Below are 15,960 nucleotides of genomic sequence, written 5' to 3' on the forward strand. Positions count from 1 at the left end.
ATCAGATTTAGTGTTGTGTGTTTACAGGGAACACATCAGATTTAGTGTTGTGTGTTTACAGGGAACACATCAGATTTAGTGTTGTGTGTTTACAGGGAACACATCAGATTTAGTGTTGTGTGTTTACAGGGAACACATCAGATTTAGTGTTGTGTGTTTACAGGGAACACATCAGATTTAGTGTTGTGTGTTTACAGGGAACACATCAGATTTAGTGTTGTGTGTTTACAGGGAACACATCAGATTTAGTGTTGTGTGTTTACAGGGAACACATCAGATTTAGTGTTGTGTGTTTACAGGGAACACATCAGATTTAGTGTTGTGTGTTTACAGGGAACACATCAGATTTAGTGTTGTGTGTTTACAGGGAACACATCAGATTTAGTGTTGTGTGTTTACAGGGAACACATCAGATTTAGTGTTGTGTGTTTACAGGGAACACATCAGATTTAGTGTTGTGTGTTTACAGGGAACACATCAGATTTAGTGTTGTGTGTTTACAGGGAACACATCAGATTTAGTGTTGTGTGTTTACAGGGAACACATCAGATTTAGTGTTGTGTGTTTACAGGGAACACATCAGATTTAGTGTTGTGTGTTTACAGGGAACACATCAGATTTAGTGTTGTGTGTTTACAGGGAACACATCAGATTTAGTGTTGTGTGTTTACAGGGAACACATCAGATTTAGTGTTGTGTGTTTACAGGGAACACATCAGATTTAGTGTTGTGTGTTTACAGGGAACACATCAGATTTAGTGTTGTGTGTTTACAGGGAACACATCAGATTTAGTGTTGTGTGTTTACAGGGAACACATCAGATTTAGTGTTGTGTGTTTACAGGGAACACATCAGATTTAGTGTTGTGTGTTTACAGGGAACACATCAGATTTAGTGTTGTGTGTTTACAGGGCAGACAGTGCAGAGTGATTATACAGTGCATTCGGAAATTATTCAGACCCCTTGACTTTTTCCAAATGTTATGTTATTCTAAAATGGATTAAATAAAACATTTTCCTCATCAATCTATACACAATAACCCATAAAAACATTTTTTTAAACACAAATACTTTATGTACATAAAAGTATTCAGACCCTTTGCTATGAGAGTTTAGCTCAGGTGCGTCCTGTTTCCATTGATCATCCTTGAAATGTTTCTCAAATTTGATTGGAGTCCACCTGTGGTAAATTCAGTTGATTGGACATGCTTTTGAAAGGCATACACTTGTCTATATAACGTCCCACAGTTGACAGTGCACATCAGAGCAAAAACCAAGCCTGAGGTCGAAGGAATTGTCCCCAAGGGGTCCCCAAGAACAGTGGCCTCCATCATTCTTAAATGGAAGAAGTTTGGAACCAGCAAAGACTCTTCCTAGAGCTGTCCGCCTGGCCAAACTGAGCAATTGGGGGAGAAGGGTCTTGGTCAGGGAGGTGACCAAGAACCCGATGGTCACTCTGACAGAGCTCCAGAGTTCCTCTGTGGAGATGAGAGAACCTTCCAGAAGGACAACCATCGCTGCAGCACTCCACCAATCAGGCCTTTATGGTAGAGTGGCCAGACAGAAGCCACTCCTCAGTAAAAGCCACATGACAGCCCACTTGGAGTTTGCCAAACGGCACCTAAAGACTCTCAGACTGGGAGACAGGATCAAGGGAAAGATGAACGGAGCAAAATACAGAGAGATCCTTGATGAAAACCTCCTCCAGAGTGCTCAGGACCTCAGATTGGTACGAAGCTTCACCTTCCAACAGGACAACGACCCTAAGCACACAGCCAAGACAACGTAGGAGAGGCTTCGGGACAAGTCTCTGAAAGTCCTTGAGTGGCCCTGCCAAAGCCCGGACTTGAACCAGATCAAACGTCTCTAGAGAGACCTGAAAATAGATGTGCAGCGACACTCTCTAGAATGGGAGAAACTCCCCAAATACAGGTGTGCCAAGCTTGTATCGTCATACTCAAGAAGACTGGAGTCGCTGCCAAAGGTGCTTCAAAAAAGTACTGAGTAAAGGGTCTGAATACTTACGTAAATGTGATATTTCAGTTTTTTATTTGTAATAAAATCCTGTTTTTGCTTTGTCATTATGGGCTATTGTGTGTAGATTCATTGCTATTTAATACATTTTAGAACAAGGCTGTAATGTAACAAAACGTTGAAAAAGTCAAGGGGTCTGAATACTTTCCAAATGCAATGTATCTCGATCAAATTCCACAACAGGAGCACACATCCTAATCATTCTGATACTTTCATTAATCCTCCAACCACCTCTTCCGAAACCATCCCTCCTTCCTTCTCCGGCCACCACTCCTCCCTCCATCCCTCCTCACCCGGCCACCACTCCTCCCTCCATCCCTCCATCCCTCCTCACCCGGCCACCACTCCTCACTCCCTCCCTCCCTCCTCACCCGGCCACCACTCCTCCCTCCATCCCTCCTCCGGCCACCACTCCTCCCTCCATCCCTCCTTCCTTCTCCGGCCACCACTCCTCCCTCCATCCCTCCTTCCTTCTCCGGCCACCACTCCTCCCTCCATCCCTCCTTCCTCACCCGGCCACCACTCCTCCCTCCATCCCTCCTTCCTCACCCGGCCACCACTCCTCCCTCCATCCCTCCCTCCCTCCCTCCTCACCCGGCCACCAATCCTCCCTCCCCCATCCCTCCTCCGGCCACCACTCCTCCCTCCCTCCATCCCTCCCTCCCTCCTCACCCGGCCACCAATCCTCCCTCCCCCATCCCTCACCCGGCCACCACTCCTTCCTCCATCCCTCCTCCCCCGGCCACCAATCCTCCCTCCCCCATCCCTCACCCGGCCACCACTCCTTCCTCCATCCCTCCTCCTCCGGCCACCACTCCTCCCTCCCGCCATCCTTCCTTCCTCCTCCGGCCACCACTCCTCCCTCCATCCCTCCTTCCTCCTCCGGCCACCACTCCTCCCTCCCTCCTTCCATCCCTCCTTCCTCCTCCGGCCACCACTCCTCCCTCCCTCCATCCCTCCTTCCCCCTCCGGCCACCACTCCTCCCTCCCTCCATCCCTCCTTCCTCCTCCGGCCACCACTCCTCCCTCCATCCCTCCTTCCTCCTCCGGCCACCACTTCTCCCTCCATCCATCCATTCTCCGCCTCCAATCCTCCATCGTTCCCTCCCTTTTCTCCTTCTCAGCCCCCCTATACCCCCCGCTCATCCACCATCTTCCCTCCTCCCCCTCCGTCCCTATCCTCCCCTACATTGATTCCCTAGGGGCAGTTAGACTGAGAAGCAGCAGTTATTCTGAGAAGCAGGAGAAACATAAAACAGGTCCCTGGAGGACAGCAATCTATGGTCTCAAACACTGGGCCCAGGGGATCTACACACACAGACACACACTTCACTACTATGTGTCACAAATCTCTCTGTTGTGATATAACCTCTGTGATTTTCTCTGTGTGTTTCTCAGCAGGTAATGAATTCCATCAGACCCCAGTGACCTCACTGTGCCTCGGTGTACACACACACACACACACACACACACTCACAGCCATTGATTGGCATAATTCTACTCTAACCAATCTATATCAATCTAACACACCAAATCAGTGGGGCCAGCAGAGGGCATGGGGGGGCAGCAGAGTGCATGGGGGGGGGCAGCATAGGGCATAGGGGGTGGGGGTAGCAGAGGGCATGGGTGGGGGGTCCAGTAGAGGGCATGGGGGGGGGGGGGCAGCAGAGGGCATGGGAGGGGCCAGCAGAGGGCATGGGAGGGGCAGCAGAGGGCATGGGGTGGTGGAGCCAGCAGAGGTCATGGGGGAGGGGGAGGGGGGGGTCCAGCAGAGGGCATGGGGGGGGGGGCCAGCAGAGGGAATGGGGGGGGGGGGGGGGGGGTCCAGCAGAGGGCATGGGGGGGGGGGGGGGCAGCAGAGGGAATGGGGGGCCGGCAGAGGGCATGGGGGGGTGGAGCCAGCAGAGGGTGAGGGGGGGTCCAGCAGAGGGCATGGGAGGGGCCAGCAGAGGGAATGGGGGGCCAGCAGAGGGAATGGGTGGGCCAGCAGAGAGCATGGGGGGGTAGCAGAGGGCATGGGGTGGTGGAGCCAGCAGAGGGTGAGGGGGGGGTCCAGCAGAGGGCATGGGAGGGGCCAGCAGAGGGAATGGGGGGCCAGCAGAGGGCATGGGGGGGGGCAGCAGAGGGCATGGGAGGGGCCAGCAGAGGGCATGGGGGGGCAGCAGAGGGCATGGGGTGGTGGAGCCAGCAGAGAGCATGGGGGGGGGGGCAGCAGAGGGCATGGGGGGGGAGGGGGCAGAGGGCATGGGGGGGCCAGCAGAGGGCATGGGGGTGAGTCTCTATATGTGGCGTAGTAAAGAAACGCCGGAGATAGAGATTCACTGATGCTCTCTAGTGTGTCCTCAACCATAATAGAAACAGTCAGTGTGTGGGTGTGTGTTTGCATACGTTATACCAAACCTGCCTGTTCTAGAGAGCGACACAGAACACACACACAGACAGAGACAGAGAGACAGAGAGACAGAGAGAGAGAGAGTGAGAGAGAGATGACTGTCAGCAACCTTCTAGAGAATCTTCTCTCCAAATCTCTTCTTCCTCTGTGGAATGGTAAGTGTTCCAGAACAGAGATCTGGTGAGGTATTGACTGGCCTGAATTCTGAGTGACTTATGTGAATTTCCCTGTTGTGACTTTACTTTAGGAGCTGGTCTGGGGGGCACAGACGTCAGTTCAACTTCTAGTTTTGATTTACATTTGGTTGAGTTGTCAACTAACGTGAATTCAAATGTGAAATCAACAAACCATGATCACCATGTTGTTGGATTTAGGTTCAAAGTCGGGTGAGGAAAAAGACAACATGCCCTTAACGTTGATGACTTGTTGCAAATCCAATCAGTTTTCCACGTTGATTCAACGTCAGCACGTAGATTTTTGGGGTTGAAATGACGTGGAAACAATGTTTCTTCAACCAGTTTTTGCCCAACGGTAGATAGGATAGACCTACCACCTCCATAGGTACAAATAATGACTTGTGTGTCATGGGGTTTGATCTTTCCAGGGAGTAAGAAAAGGAAATGAAGGGGGGAAAATGGTGAAATAAGAAAAAACAACACTAGTTTTTACCCTTCAGGTGGTTGGTGACATTTTGTCAGTAGTGTTTTTGCTCCATCTCTCCAGCACCCGGAAGCTACACAACAGAAACACAGTGTTTATTGCATTGCTGAGAAGGAAGCTGCAAGTAAGCATTTCGTTGGGCAGTGTATAGTGTACCATGTGTATCATGTACATACGACTAAAACTAGCCACACACTGGTTATCTGGAGCCACTTAGCTATAGTCCTCGTTAACGCTAGGTCATTTTACACCGTTACACAGGATCTCAGCTATACTGGTGGAGACACACAGAGAGGAATCAACATGGAGAAATACAGCTGGAGTCACAGTTACTCATTCTCTGGTTCTTATTATTATGCCTGATGTGACCAAACAAACCATTTAGTGTATGTACAGGAAACCAACCCATGAATCACACAGCCAAGATTCTCAACCAGCAAGATGATCAACGTCAAGATTCTCAACTGACAAGATGCTCAACCATCAAGATGATCAACTAACAAGAATCTTAACTGACAAGATACTCAACCATCAAGATGCTCAACCCGCAAGATTCTCAACCAACAAGATGCTCAACTGACAAGATACTCAACTAACAACTCAATACACAAACAACCTACTTACCGACCAAACCAACTGATCCAAAAACCACACAGAGCACATCCCTGGCCTGAGCACAGCTGGACCTCGACTATTCCATTTCCTGTCTGTCTAACCCTCCACGCCAAAGAGACTGAATATAGACCGCTCCAATAGAAACAGAAATCAAATCAAATTGTATTTGTCACATACACATGGTTAGCAGATGTTAATGTGAGTGTAGCGAAATGCTTGTGCTTCTAGTTCCAACCATGCAGTAATATCTAACAAGTAATCTAACAATTTCACAACAACTACCTTATACAGACAAGTGTAAAGGAATGAATACGAATATGTACATAAAAATATATAAATGAGTGATGGCTGAACAGCATAGGCAAGATGCAGTAGATGGTATAGAGTACAGTATATACGTATGAGATGAGTAATGTAGGGTATGTAAACATTATATAATGTGGCATTGTTTAACTAGTGATACATTGCATCAAGATGGCAAGATGCAGTAGATGGTATAGAGTACAGTATATACGTATGAGATGAGTAATGTAGGGTATGTAAACATTATATAATGTGGCATTGTTTAAAGTGGCTAGCGATACATTTATTACATACATTTTTCCATTATTAAAGTGGGTAGAGATGAGTCAGTATGTTGGCTGCAGCCACTCAATGTTAGTGATGGCTGTTTAACAGTCTGATAGCCTTGAGATAGAAGCTGTTTTTCAGTCTCTCGGTCCCCGCTTTGATGCACCTGTACTGACCCCGCCTTCTGGATGATAGCAGGGTGAACAGGCAGTGGCTCAGGTGGTTGATGTCCTTGATGATCTTTTTGGCCTTCGTGTGACATCGGGTGGTGTAGGTGTCCTGGAGGGCAGGTAGTTTGCCCCCGGTGATGCGTTGTGCAGACCTCACTACCCTCTGGAGGGCCTTACGGTTATGGGCGGGGCTGATTTCTTCAGCCTCCTGAGGTTGAAGAGGCGCTGCTGCGTCGTCTGCAAACTTGATGATTGAGTTGGAGGCGTGCATGGCCACGCAGTCATGGGTGAACAGGGAGTACAGGAGAGGGCTGAGAACGCACCCTTGTGGGGCCCCAGTGTTGAGGATCAGCGGGGTGGAGATGTTGTTACCTACCCTCACCACCTGGGGGCGGCCCGTCAGAAAGTCCCATCAGTCCCGTCAGAAAGGACCCAGTTGCACAGGGCGGGGTCGAGACCCAGGGTCTCGAGCTTAATGACAAGTTTGGAGGGTACTATGGTGTTAAATGCTGAGCTGTAGTCGATGAATAGCATTCTTACATAGGTATTCCTCTTGTCCAGATGGGTTAGGGCAGTGTGCAGTGTGATTGCGATTGCGTCGTCTGTGGACCTATTGGGGCGGTAAGCAAATCAAAGTTTATTGGTCACGTAGACAGATTTGCAGATGTTATCGCAGGTGCAGCAAAATGCTTGTGTTTTTAGCTCCACCAGTGCAGTAATACCTAGCAATGCAAAACAATATGCACATAATCCCAAAAAAATGTAAAGAAAGACATACAAAAATATCAGAAAGAGTAATGTCAGAACGAGCAACGTCAGAGTCCAGAATAGGTCCTTGATGATTTTCTTAGCCTTCCTGTGACACTGGGTACTGTAGATGTCCAGGAGGGCAGGCAGCCCCCAGTGATGTGTTAGGCTGCCCGACAACACCCTTTGGAGAGCCCTGCGGTTGCAGGCGGTGGTGCAGTTGCCGTACCAAGCGGTGATACAGCCTGACAGAATGCTCTCAACGGTGCATATGTAGAAGTTTGTGAGGGACTTAGGGGCCAAGAAAGTAACTAGGTTACACTACTTCTGAAATAGCTCCAATATAAATCCCTGATCTTGGATTCAAACCTCTCTGTCTGCCCTGTATTCATGCAGCACTGTATCTCTCTAAGGGAGACAGGCAGGCAACGACACATACAGACCATCTCCTATCAGGGTTGGAGTGCTCAGAGTCCCAGGTCCTTTTAAACAGGAAGCCATGGTCTGTCTGTCTGTCTGTCTGTCTGTCTGTCTGTCTGTGTGTGTGTGTGTGTGTGTGTGTGTGTGTGTGTGTGTGTGTGTGTGTGTGTGTGTGTGTGTGTGTGTGTGTGTGTGTGTGTGTGTGTGTGTGTGTGTGTGTGTGTGTGTGTGTGTGTGTCTGTCTCTCTGTGTGTGTGTCTCTCTGTGTGTGTGTCTCTCTGTGTGTGTGTCTGTCTGTCTGTCTGTCTCTCTGTCTGTTTGTCGGAGCTTTACTGTCTTAACAGCGGCGGCAGGCAGGTGGGATTTGATACGAATCCTGGAATGGCTGTAGGGGTGAAAGCAGAGCTGACCGCCAATTCAATTCCATGTGTGCTGCAATCTGAAGCCTTTACACACACATATTTTCTCTCCTTTCTCACCCACACACTACTGACCAGGGTCCAAGTGCTCAAATGTAGTGGACTATATATAGAATAGGGTGACATTTGTCCACGTATCGGTTTATTGGCCAACTACACATTAAAACTAAGCATAGAAGAACAGTGTTACTGTCTGTTACATCTGGCTTCAGATTCTCAGTTAGTCAAAAGGTCACAGTCAAAGGGAGTCATTAATAAAGGAAACAGAGACAGGTTGGTGATTGGATGGTTAAGTTAGACTTAATTTGAATTTTAAATAAATACACAAGGTTAAGCTGACTATTGCACATTAAGTTAAACTGTAATGCATCTATAGTACCATATCAATTTCCCCTCCAGTTAATTGAATAGCCAGTGGCGAGCCTTTTTATTTATAGGAGGGTGTGTGTGTGTGTAAGCAGCTCCAGGGAGACCACAAGCAGCATCAAAGCAAAGCCCCTTATCAATCTCTCTCCTCCTCCAGGGCCGGTGACATCATATTGATTTCTGATAGTTCTGTGACACACTCATCAATTGCCGGTATTGAGAAAAATTCAGCATGTGCCCTTTAAGTTACAATGAGGGATAGCCTAACCAACATGCATCTGCTATAGCCTCTGTTATAAAGAGAGGGAGAGGGAGGGAGGGAAACTAGATCAGTAACACAGTTCACCAGTCAGACAGACAGCAGTATGATATATATCTCCAGATGGACTTGATAACAGGCTATCGTTATTTGATTATCTGTTTATTTCCACTTCCCAGACCTCTAATGGAAATTGGCAACTGAATTTAATACAGGAACAGCCAATTGAGGTTGTCGTAGCCTTGCTGTAGCCTGCCGTAACCTGCCGTAGCCTGCCTAGCCTTCCCGTAGCCTGCCGTAGCCTTCCCGTAGTCTTCCCGTAGCCTGCCATAGCCTGCCGTAGCCTTCCCGTAGCCTGCCGTAGCCTTCCCGTAGCCTGCCGTAGCCTTCCCGTAGCCTGCCGTAACCTGCCGTAGCCTTCCCGTAGCCTGCCGTAACCTTCCCGTAGCCTGCCGTAGCCTTCCCGTAGCCTGCCGTAACCTGCCGTAGCCTGCCTAGCCTTCCCGTAGCCTGCCGTAGCCTTCCCGTAGCCTGCCGTAGCCTGCCGTAACCTGCCTAGCCTTCCCGTAACCTGCCGTAGCCTTCCCGTAACCTGCCGTAGCCTGCCTAGCCTTCCCGTAACCTGCCGTAGCCTTCCCGTAGCCTGCCGTAACCTGCCGTAGCCTGCCTAGCCTTCCCGTAGCCTGCCGTAGCCTTCCCGTAGTCTTCCCGTAGCCTGCCGTAGCCTGCCGTAGCCTTCCCGTAGCCTGCCGTAGCCTGCCGTAGCCTTCCCGTAGCCTGCCGTAGCCTTCCCGTAGCCTGCCGTAACCTGCCGTAGCCTTCCCGTAGCCTGCCGTAACCTTCCCGTAGCCTGCCGTAGCCTTCCCGTAGCCTGCCGTAACCTGCCGTAGCCTGCCTAGCCTTCCCGTAGCCTGCCGTAGCCTTCCCGTAGCCTGCCGTAGCCTTCCCGTAGCCTGCCGTAACCTGCCTAGCCTTCCCGTAACCTGCCGTAGCCTTCCCGTAACCTGCCGTAGCCTGCCTAGCCTTCCCGTAACCTGCCGTAGCCTTCCCGTAGCCTGCCGTAACCTGCCGTAGCCTGCCTAGCCTTCCCGTAGCCTGCCGTAGCCTTCCCGTAGTCTTCCCGTAGCCTGCCGTAGCCTGCCGTAGCCTTCCCGTAGCCTGCCGTAACCTGCCGTAGCCTTCCCGTAGCCTGCCGTAGCCTTCCCGTAGCCTGCCGTAGCCTTCCCGTAGCCTGCCGTAACCTTCCCGTAGCCTGCCGTAACCTTCCCGTAGCCTGCCGTAGCCTTCCCGTAGCCTGCCGTAACCTTCCCGTAGCCTGCCGTAACCTTCCCGTAGCCTGCCGTAGCCTTCCCGTAGCCTGCCGTAACCTTCCCGTAGCCTGCCGTAACCTTCCCGTAGCCTGCCGTAGCCTGCCGTAACCTTCCCGTAGCCTGCCGTAGCCTCTACAGTGCCTTCAGAAAGTATTTATACCCTTTGATTTATTCCACATTTTGTTTGTGTTACAGGGTGAACAGATTAAATTGAATTTCAAAGAATTTAGCTAATTTATTGCAAATGAAATACAGAAATATCACATTTATATAAGTTGTCAATACATGTTAGAATCACCTTTGGCAGCGATTACAGCTGTGAGTCTTTCTGGGTAATTCTCTAAGAGCTGTACACACCTGGATTGTACAATATTTGCACATTATTGTTTTACAAATTCTTCAAAAAAACGGACCAATTGGTTGTTGATCATTGCTAGACAGACATTTTCAAGTCTTGCCATAGATTTTCAAGCTGGTTTAAGTTAAAACTGTAGCTAGGCCACTCAGGAACCTTCAATGTCATCTTGGTATGCAACTCCTGTGTACATTTCGTCTTGTGTTTTAGGTTATTGTCCTGCTGAAAGGTGAATTTGTCTCCCAGTGTCTGTTGGAAAGCAGACTGAACCAGGTTTTCCTCTAGGATTTTGCCTGTGCTTAGCTCTATTCCGTTTATTTTTATCCTAAAAAACTCCCTAGTCCTTGCCAATGACAAGCATTCCCATAACATGATGCAGCCACCAGCATGCTTGAAAATATGATGAGTGGTACTCAGTGATGTGTTGTGTTGGATTTGCCCCAAACATAACACTTGTATTCAGGACGTAAAGTTAATATCTTTGCCATATTTTTTGCAGCTTTACTTAAGTTTCTTATTGCAGACAGGATACTTGTTTTGGAATATTTTTATTCTGTACAGGCTTCCTTCTTTTCACTTTGTCATTTAGGTTTGTATTATGGAGTAACTACAATGTTGTAGTTTTCTCATATCACAGTCATTAAACTCTCAACAACGATATGAACAAGGCAGGTCCTACAGGCCCTAGTTTTGTCGCACCTGGACTAGTGTCCAGTCGTGTGGTCAGTTGCCACAAAGAGGGGCTTAGGAAAATTACAATTGGACTCAGAACAGGGCAGTACGGCTGGCCCTTAAATGTACATGGAGAGCTAACATTAATAATATGCACGTCAATCTCTCATGGCTGAAAATAGAGGAGAGATTGACTTCGGCCCTACTTGTATTTGTGAGAAGTATTGACATGTTGAATGCACCGAGCTGTCTGTTTAAACTACTAGCACACAGCTCAGACACCCATGCATACCCCACAAGAGGTCTCTTCACAGTCCCCAAGTCCAGAACAGACTATGAGAGGCGCACAGTACTACATAGAGCCAGTACTACATGGAACTCTATTCCACAGTACTACATAGAGCCAGTACTACATGGAACTCTATTCCACATCAAGTAACTGACACAAACAGTAGAAACAGATTTATTTATTTTAAACACATTTAAAAAACACCTTATGGAACAGCGGGGACTATGAAGAGACACACACAGGCACAGACACATACATACAGACAGACACACGATAACATACGCACTATACACACACACGTACACATGGATTTTGTTACACACTATTATTGCACACAGAGTGAGTTCATGCAACTTATTATGTGACTTGTTAAGCACATGTTTACTGCTAAACTTATTTAGGCTTGACATAACCGGGTCGCAATTGTACAATTGCGACCTAACCAGGTGGCCAGGTCGCAATTGTAAATGAGAACGTGTTCTCAATTTGCCTACCTGGTTAAATAAAGGTGAAATAAATAAAAATAAATAAATAAATAACAAAGGAGTTAAATACTTACTGACTCAAGGCATTTCAGCTTTTCATTTATTATTAAATTTGTAAAGTTTCTAAAAACATAATTCCACTTTGACATTATGGGGTATTGTGTGTAGGCCAGGGTCACAAAATCTCAATGTAATCAATTTAAAATCCAGACTGTAACACAACAAAATGTGGAAAAAGTCGAGGGCTGTGCATCATTTCTGATTTAAGTTAAAACTGTATATGCTTTACGATGCAGCTGGACAAATAACAGTGTGTGGGAGCATTGTCTTTCTAGAACCCCACCCCAATCCACGCCACTGTAGTGCGGGCAGTTGGACGCAGTCGTCGTGGCAAAATGATTAGGCTAGTAATTGTGGGAAAAAGTAATTGTGGGAAAAGATTTAATATTGCAGATACATTGTAGCTTCCATCAATGTAATTGTCTGCATCATTTCATAAATATACTGTATATATATATGTATGTATGTATGTATGTGTGTGTATAAAAATGTATATATATTTATTTCATTTTATTTAACTAGGCAAGTCAGTTAAGACCAAATTCGTATTTACAATGACGGACTAGGAACACTGGGTTAGCTGCCTTGTTCAGGGGCAGAACGACAGATTTTGACCTTGGCAGCTCAGTATTCGATCCACCAACCTTTTGGTTACTGACCCAACACTCTAACCACTAGAATACTTGCCGCCCCAGGAGCCAGGTACATACATACATACATACATACATACAATCCAATCCCCCATATGTTTTTTGGGGGAAAATATATATATTTATATACATACATACAAATACACATCCTTGATCATATTCCCCTACCCCTACCACCCCTCCCCTAATTGGAGTTAACCAATAAACAGCAACACTTAGGCTTCTACTTCCAGCTCATACATAATACATTTTACAGACAGTGTATTTTACAATAGTTATATTGTGTTTGTTTTTAGTCCTGTCCTTCCTCTACCCTCAACCTCTCCCATCTATTTCATCCAGTTTGATTTCTAGTTGCCATACATTTTGAACTGTGCTGTTTCACAACAGTTCTGAACCTATATACATTTTACAGACCCCGTATGTTTTACATTGGTTATCTTGTTTTTATTAGTCCCACCCTTCAGCTCCATTCAACACTTCTCATCTGTCTCTTTAACACCATCCATATTGGATTTATATTTGCCATATATTTTTCATCTGTGCCGTGATGCTTATTCTATAGAGATTTCGCAGCAGGCAACACAACAGCGACGCGCCTCGGGCGAACTTTTCACCCCACAAACTCTCCGACCGTCGATATCAACTGTGGCACGCGGCTGCTTTATTCACTGGCTGGAAAAGTGGCGCAGCAAGCACCTGGGGAAACGGTTTGTGTCTAACAGTCTCGCACGCATCCCCACCCTTAAAAAAAATAAAAAATCTCAGGAAAATCTCATAATAAAAAAACTTGATTAAAAGTTAGACATGAAATGTCCACATTACCCCATGTTCAGAAAATGGGGTTTCCATAGCCTAGGGCTAGTTACCGTCTAACCTCCTCCCTGCGCGTCAGATTCGACATCTACAGAGACCAATAATATCACCGATACCAATATCAATTCCATCATTAGGCAAAGGTCTATTAACTATGCAACGAGGCGAATCCTATTGCCCGCTGATCCCCGAAGCGCAACGGACCTATCTGTGAGAGATACAGAGCCAGCGGTTTCTTCAAGCTTACCTGCATGACACGGTGATCTCCACTTTGGTGGCCGGGACGCTTCCCGCAATGGGATCGAAGTCACACACCGCAGCCATGCTATCTAGCTTGTCCATAACGTCTCCCTCCATGCGCGCGGAAGAACCGGGCCAACTCCCCGATTCACTCAGCCTGGCCCCGTACGAGTACCTTCCGAGTGTATCTCCACGCCCTTCTCCCAAGCGCAGGTGCTCAGCGAGCGTTCCACTGAGAACAGAGGGATCAACCGTCAGTGGATGAGTAGAGGAGAAGAGATGAAGACTTCAGTCAAATCCGCTAAGTGCTCTCCATTGGGTAGAGAAGGAACACTGTCCAGTTTGAGTATAGTGGAAACATGGAGTAGCCTAACCAAATTAAATTGTAATTGATTTAGGGCGGTGGATCCGGAGTCCCAACCAAGTCACCAGTGTGGGCTTCTCTCTTTGTCTTCAGGCAAAGAATGATCTCTACTGGCAATGGAGCGTTTGGAATGTAGATGCTCCGAAAAAGAGCCCCGCCCGCGCTCTGCATTCTTTCACATACCGACTGACTGACAGACTGACTGTAGTTGACTGACTGTCACTCAGTGCGGATCCACTCCATTGATTAACGGACATGGATCATTATCTCGCTCCAAATGATTTTCCTGGGCTATTAATAGCAACAGCTAACCACCGGACGTAAATGAATGGATATATCCTCATCCAATTAGCGTATATGTTAAAAGTTAAATTAGTAATTTTACTGTATATACGTCACTTTTTATTGCCTACTTTGAGTTAAAATACTGCCAAATAGACTACCCAGGTGCTTTCTTTGACTAAATCGGTTTGTGTGAAATAATTAGCATTTTAAAAACGTAAGATAACAAATATATATCATAACCTATGTTTCTCTCTAAATATATTGCTGTGACGTCCTATTTTCCACGTCTATTAAAATCAAACTATTGCTAAACACGTACATGGAAACTGACGAAATGTATTGATTGCATGTTCTATTGAACGTGCTGTGCATATTTTATACTAAATACATATTCTTAATCGATGGTAAATTGATTAGCCTACATCCGCTGACCACATCCCCAAAGAACGAGTTTCTATTGACCAGCGACAGTGCGCTTTCAGCACGTCTCTCCTCTGAACAGCTCCTCAAACACTTGCGTTGGCAGAACTCTTATAGACTATGAGGCTATAATGTATTTTCATCACGTCTCTGCGTCCGTCTCAAATGGCACCACATTCCCTATATAGTGCACCACTTTTGACCTATGGGACCTGATCAAAAGGAGTGCACCAAATAGGGTGCCATTTCGGGCATATACACAGCTATGTTGTGGCTCATTTGTCCGACTAATAAAATTGCAATTATATTTTTTATGACAGTGAAACGACTTGGTGTGAGTGGTCGTATAGGAAGCCATCAGATTACCCTACAATATAACCTCCAGGAACGATGTCTATTCATGTCTGTCAATAATGAGACAGCTTCTATACTAGCCTTGTATTACATTTAACAATCTGATAATCAGACCTGGGTTCAAATACCGTTTGAAATCATTTTTTTTTAAGTATCTGTGCTTGATTGAGCTTGCCTGGCTTAATGGACCAATAGAATAGCCCCAAAACGGTAAACTCCACCCACCTGGCACTGCAGGCAGGCTAGAGCAAACACTCACAGTATTTTTAAAGATGTCAGGTGTGCTGATAATGAACAAGGAGTTGTTTAAGCTACAACTGCAGTCCACAACCCACTGTGAAATCAACAAATAACATTTTAAGCATTCGTTTTGAATGGTTAAATCAAGGCATTCATTTTGAATGGTTAAGGGTTAAGGTTTAGAATTGGGTTAAAACAAATACATGGTTTAAGCTGCAATATGTAACTTTTTGGCGTGACCTTGCCAAATTCACATAGAAATGTGAGTTAAAGATATTTCATTCTCATTGAAAAAAGGTCTAAGAAGCGGTAGATGTGTTCTATTTTGCTCTATTTCTATGCTACCCGTTCTTAATTCTCATGTTGAGTCTTTTACGTCCGGTTTTGTACAACATCTTCACTCAACTGAAAATGCAATATTTTTGGCTATTTAAAATATATTTCACAGCGGTTTAGATGGTGCAATGATTCTCTACACTATACATTGCTTGCTTTGTCACAAACTCAGTAGTGTTAAGTACTTAAGTAAAAATACTTTTGAGTAGTACTTAAGTCATTTTTGGGGGTATCTGTACTTTACTATTTATATTTTTGACTTATTTTACTCCACTACATTCCTGAATAAAATAATATACTTTTTATCCCTTACATTTTCCCTGACACCCAAAAGTACTCCTTACATTTTGAATTTTTAACAGGACAGGAAAATGGTCTAATTCACGCACTTATCAAGAGAACATCCCTGGTCATCCATACTGTCTCTGATCTG

At 46.3% G+C, this 15,960-nt stretch overlaps 1 protein-coding gene across 6 annotated transcripts in view; it reads right to left on the reverse strand.

Annotated features, from left to right (window-relative positions):
* LOC129829491 (copine-8-like) overlaps positions 1 to 14,133 on the reverse strand; it is a 206,233-nt gene extending 192,100 nt beyond the window's left edge. For all 6 annotated transcript variants that reach the window (XR_008755400.1, XM_055891203.1, XM_055891202.1 and 3 more), the window contains exon 1: positions 13,536 to 14,133. Coding sequence is in view for 5 of the 6 variants with exons in the window: in XM_055891203.1 (XP_055747178.1) it covers positions 13,536 to 13,645 (110 nt within the window). In the remaining variant the exon portion in view is untranslated. The remainder of the gene's footprint in view (positions 1 to 13,535) is intronic.
* Positions 14,134 to 15,960: the final 1,827 nt, after the last annotated feature.

Source organism: Salvelinus fontinalis, chromosome 31 (assembly GCF_029448725.1).
Source record: "Salvelinus fontinalis isolate EN_2023a chromosome 31, ASM2944872v1, whole genome shotgun sequence".
Taxonomy (NCBI): domain Eukaryota; kingdom Metazoa; phylum Chordata; class Actinopteri; order Salmoniformes; family Salmonidae; genus Salvelinus; species Salvelinus fontinalis.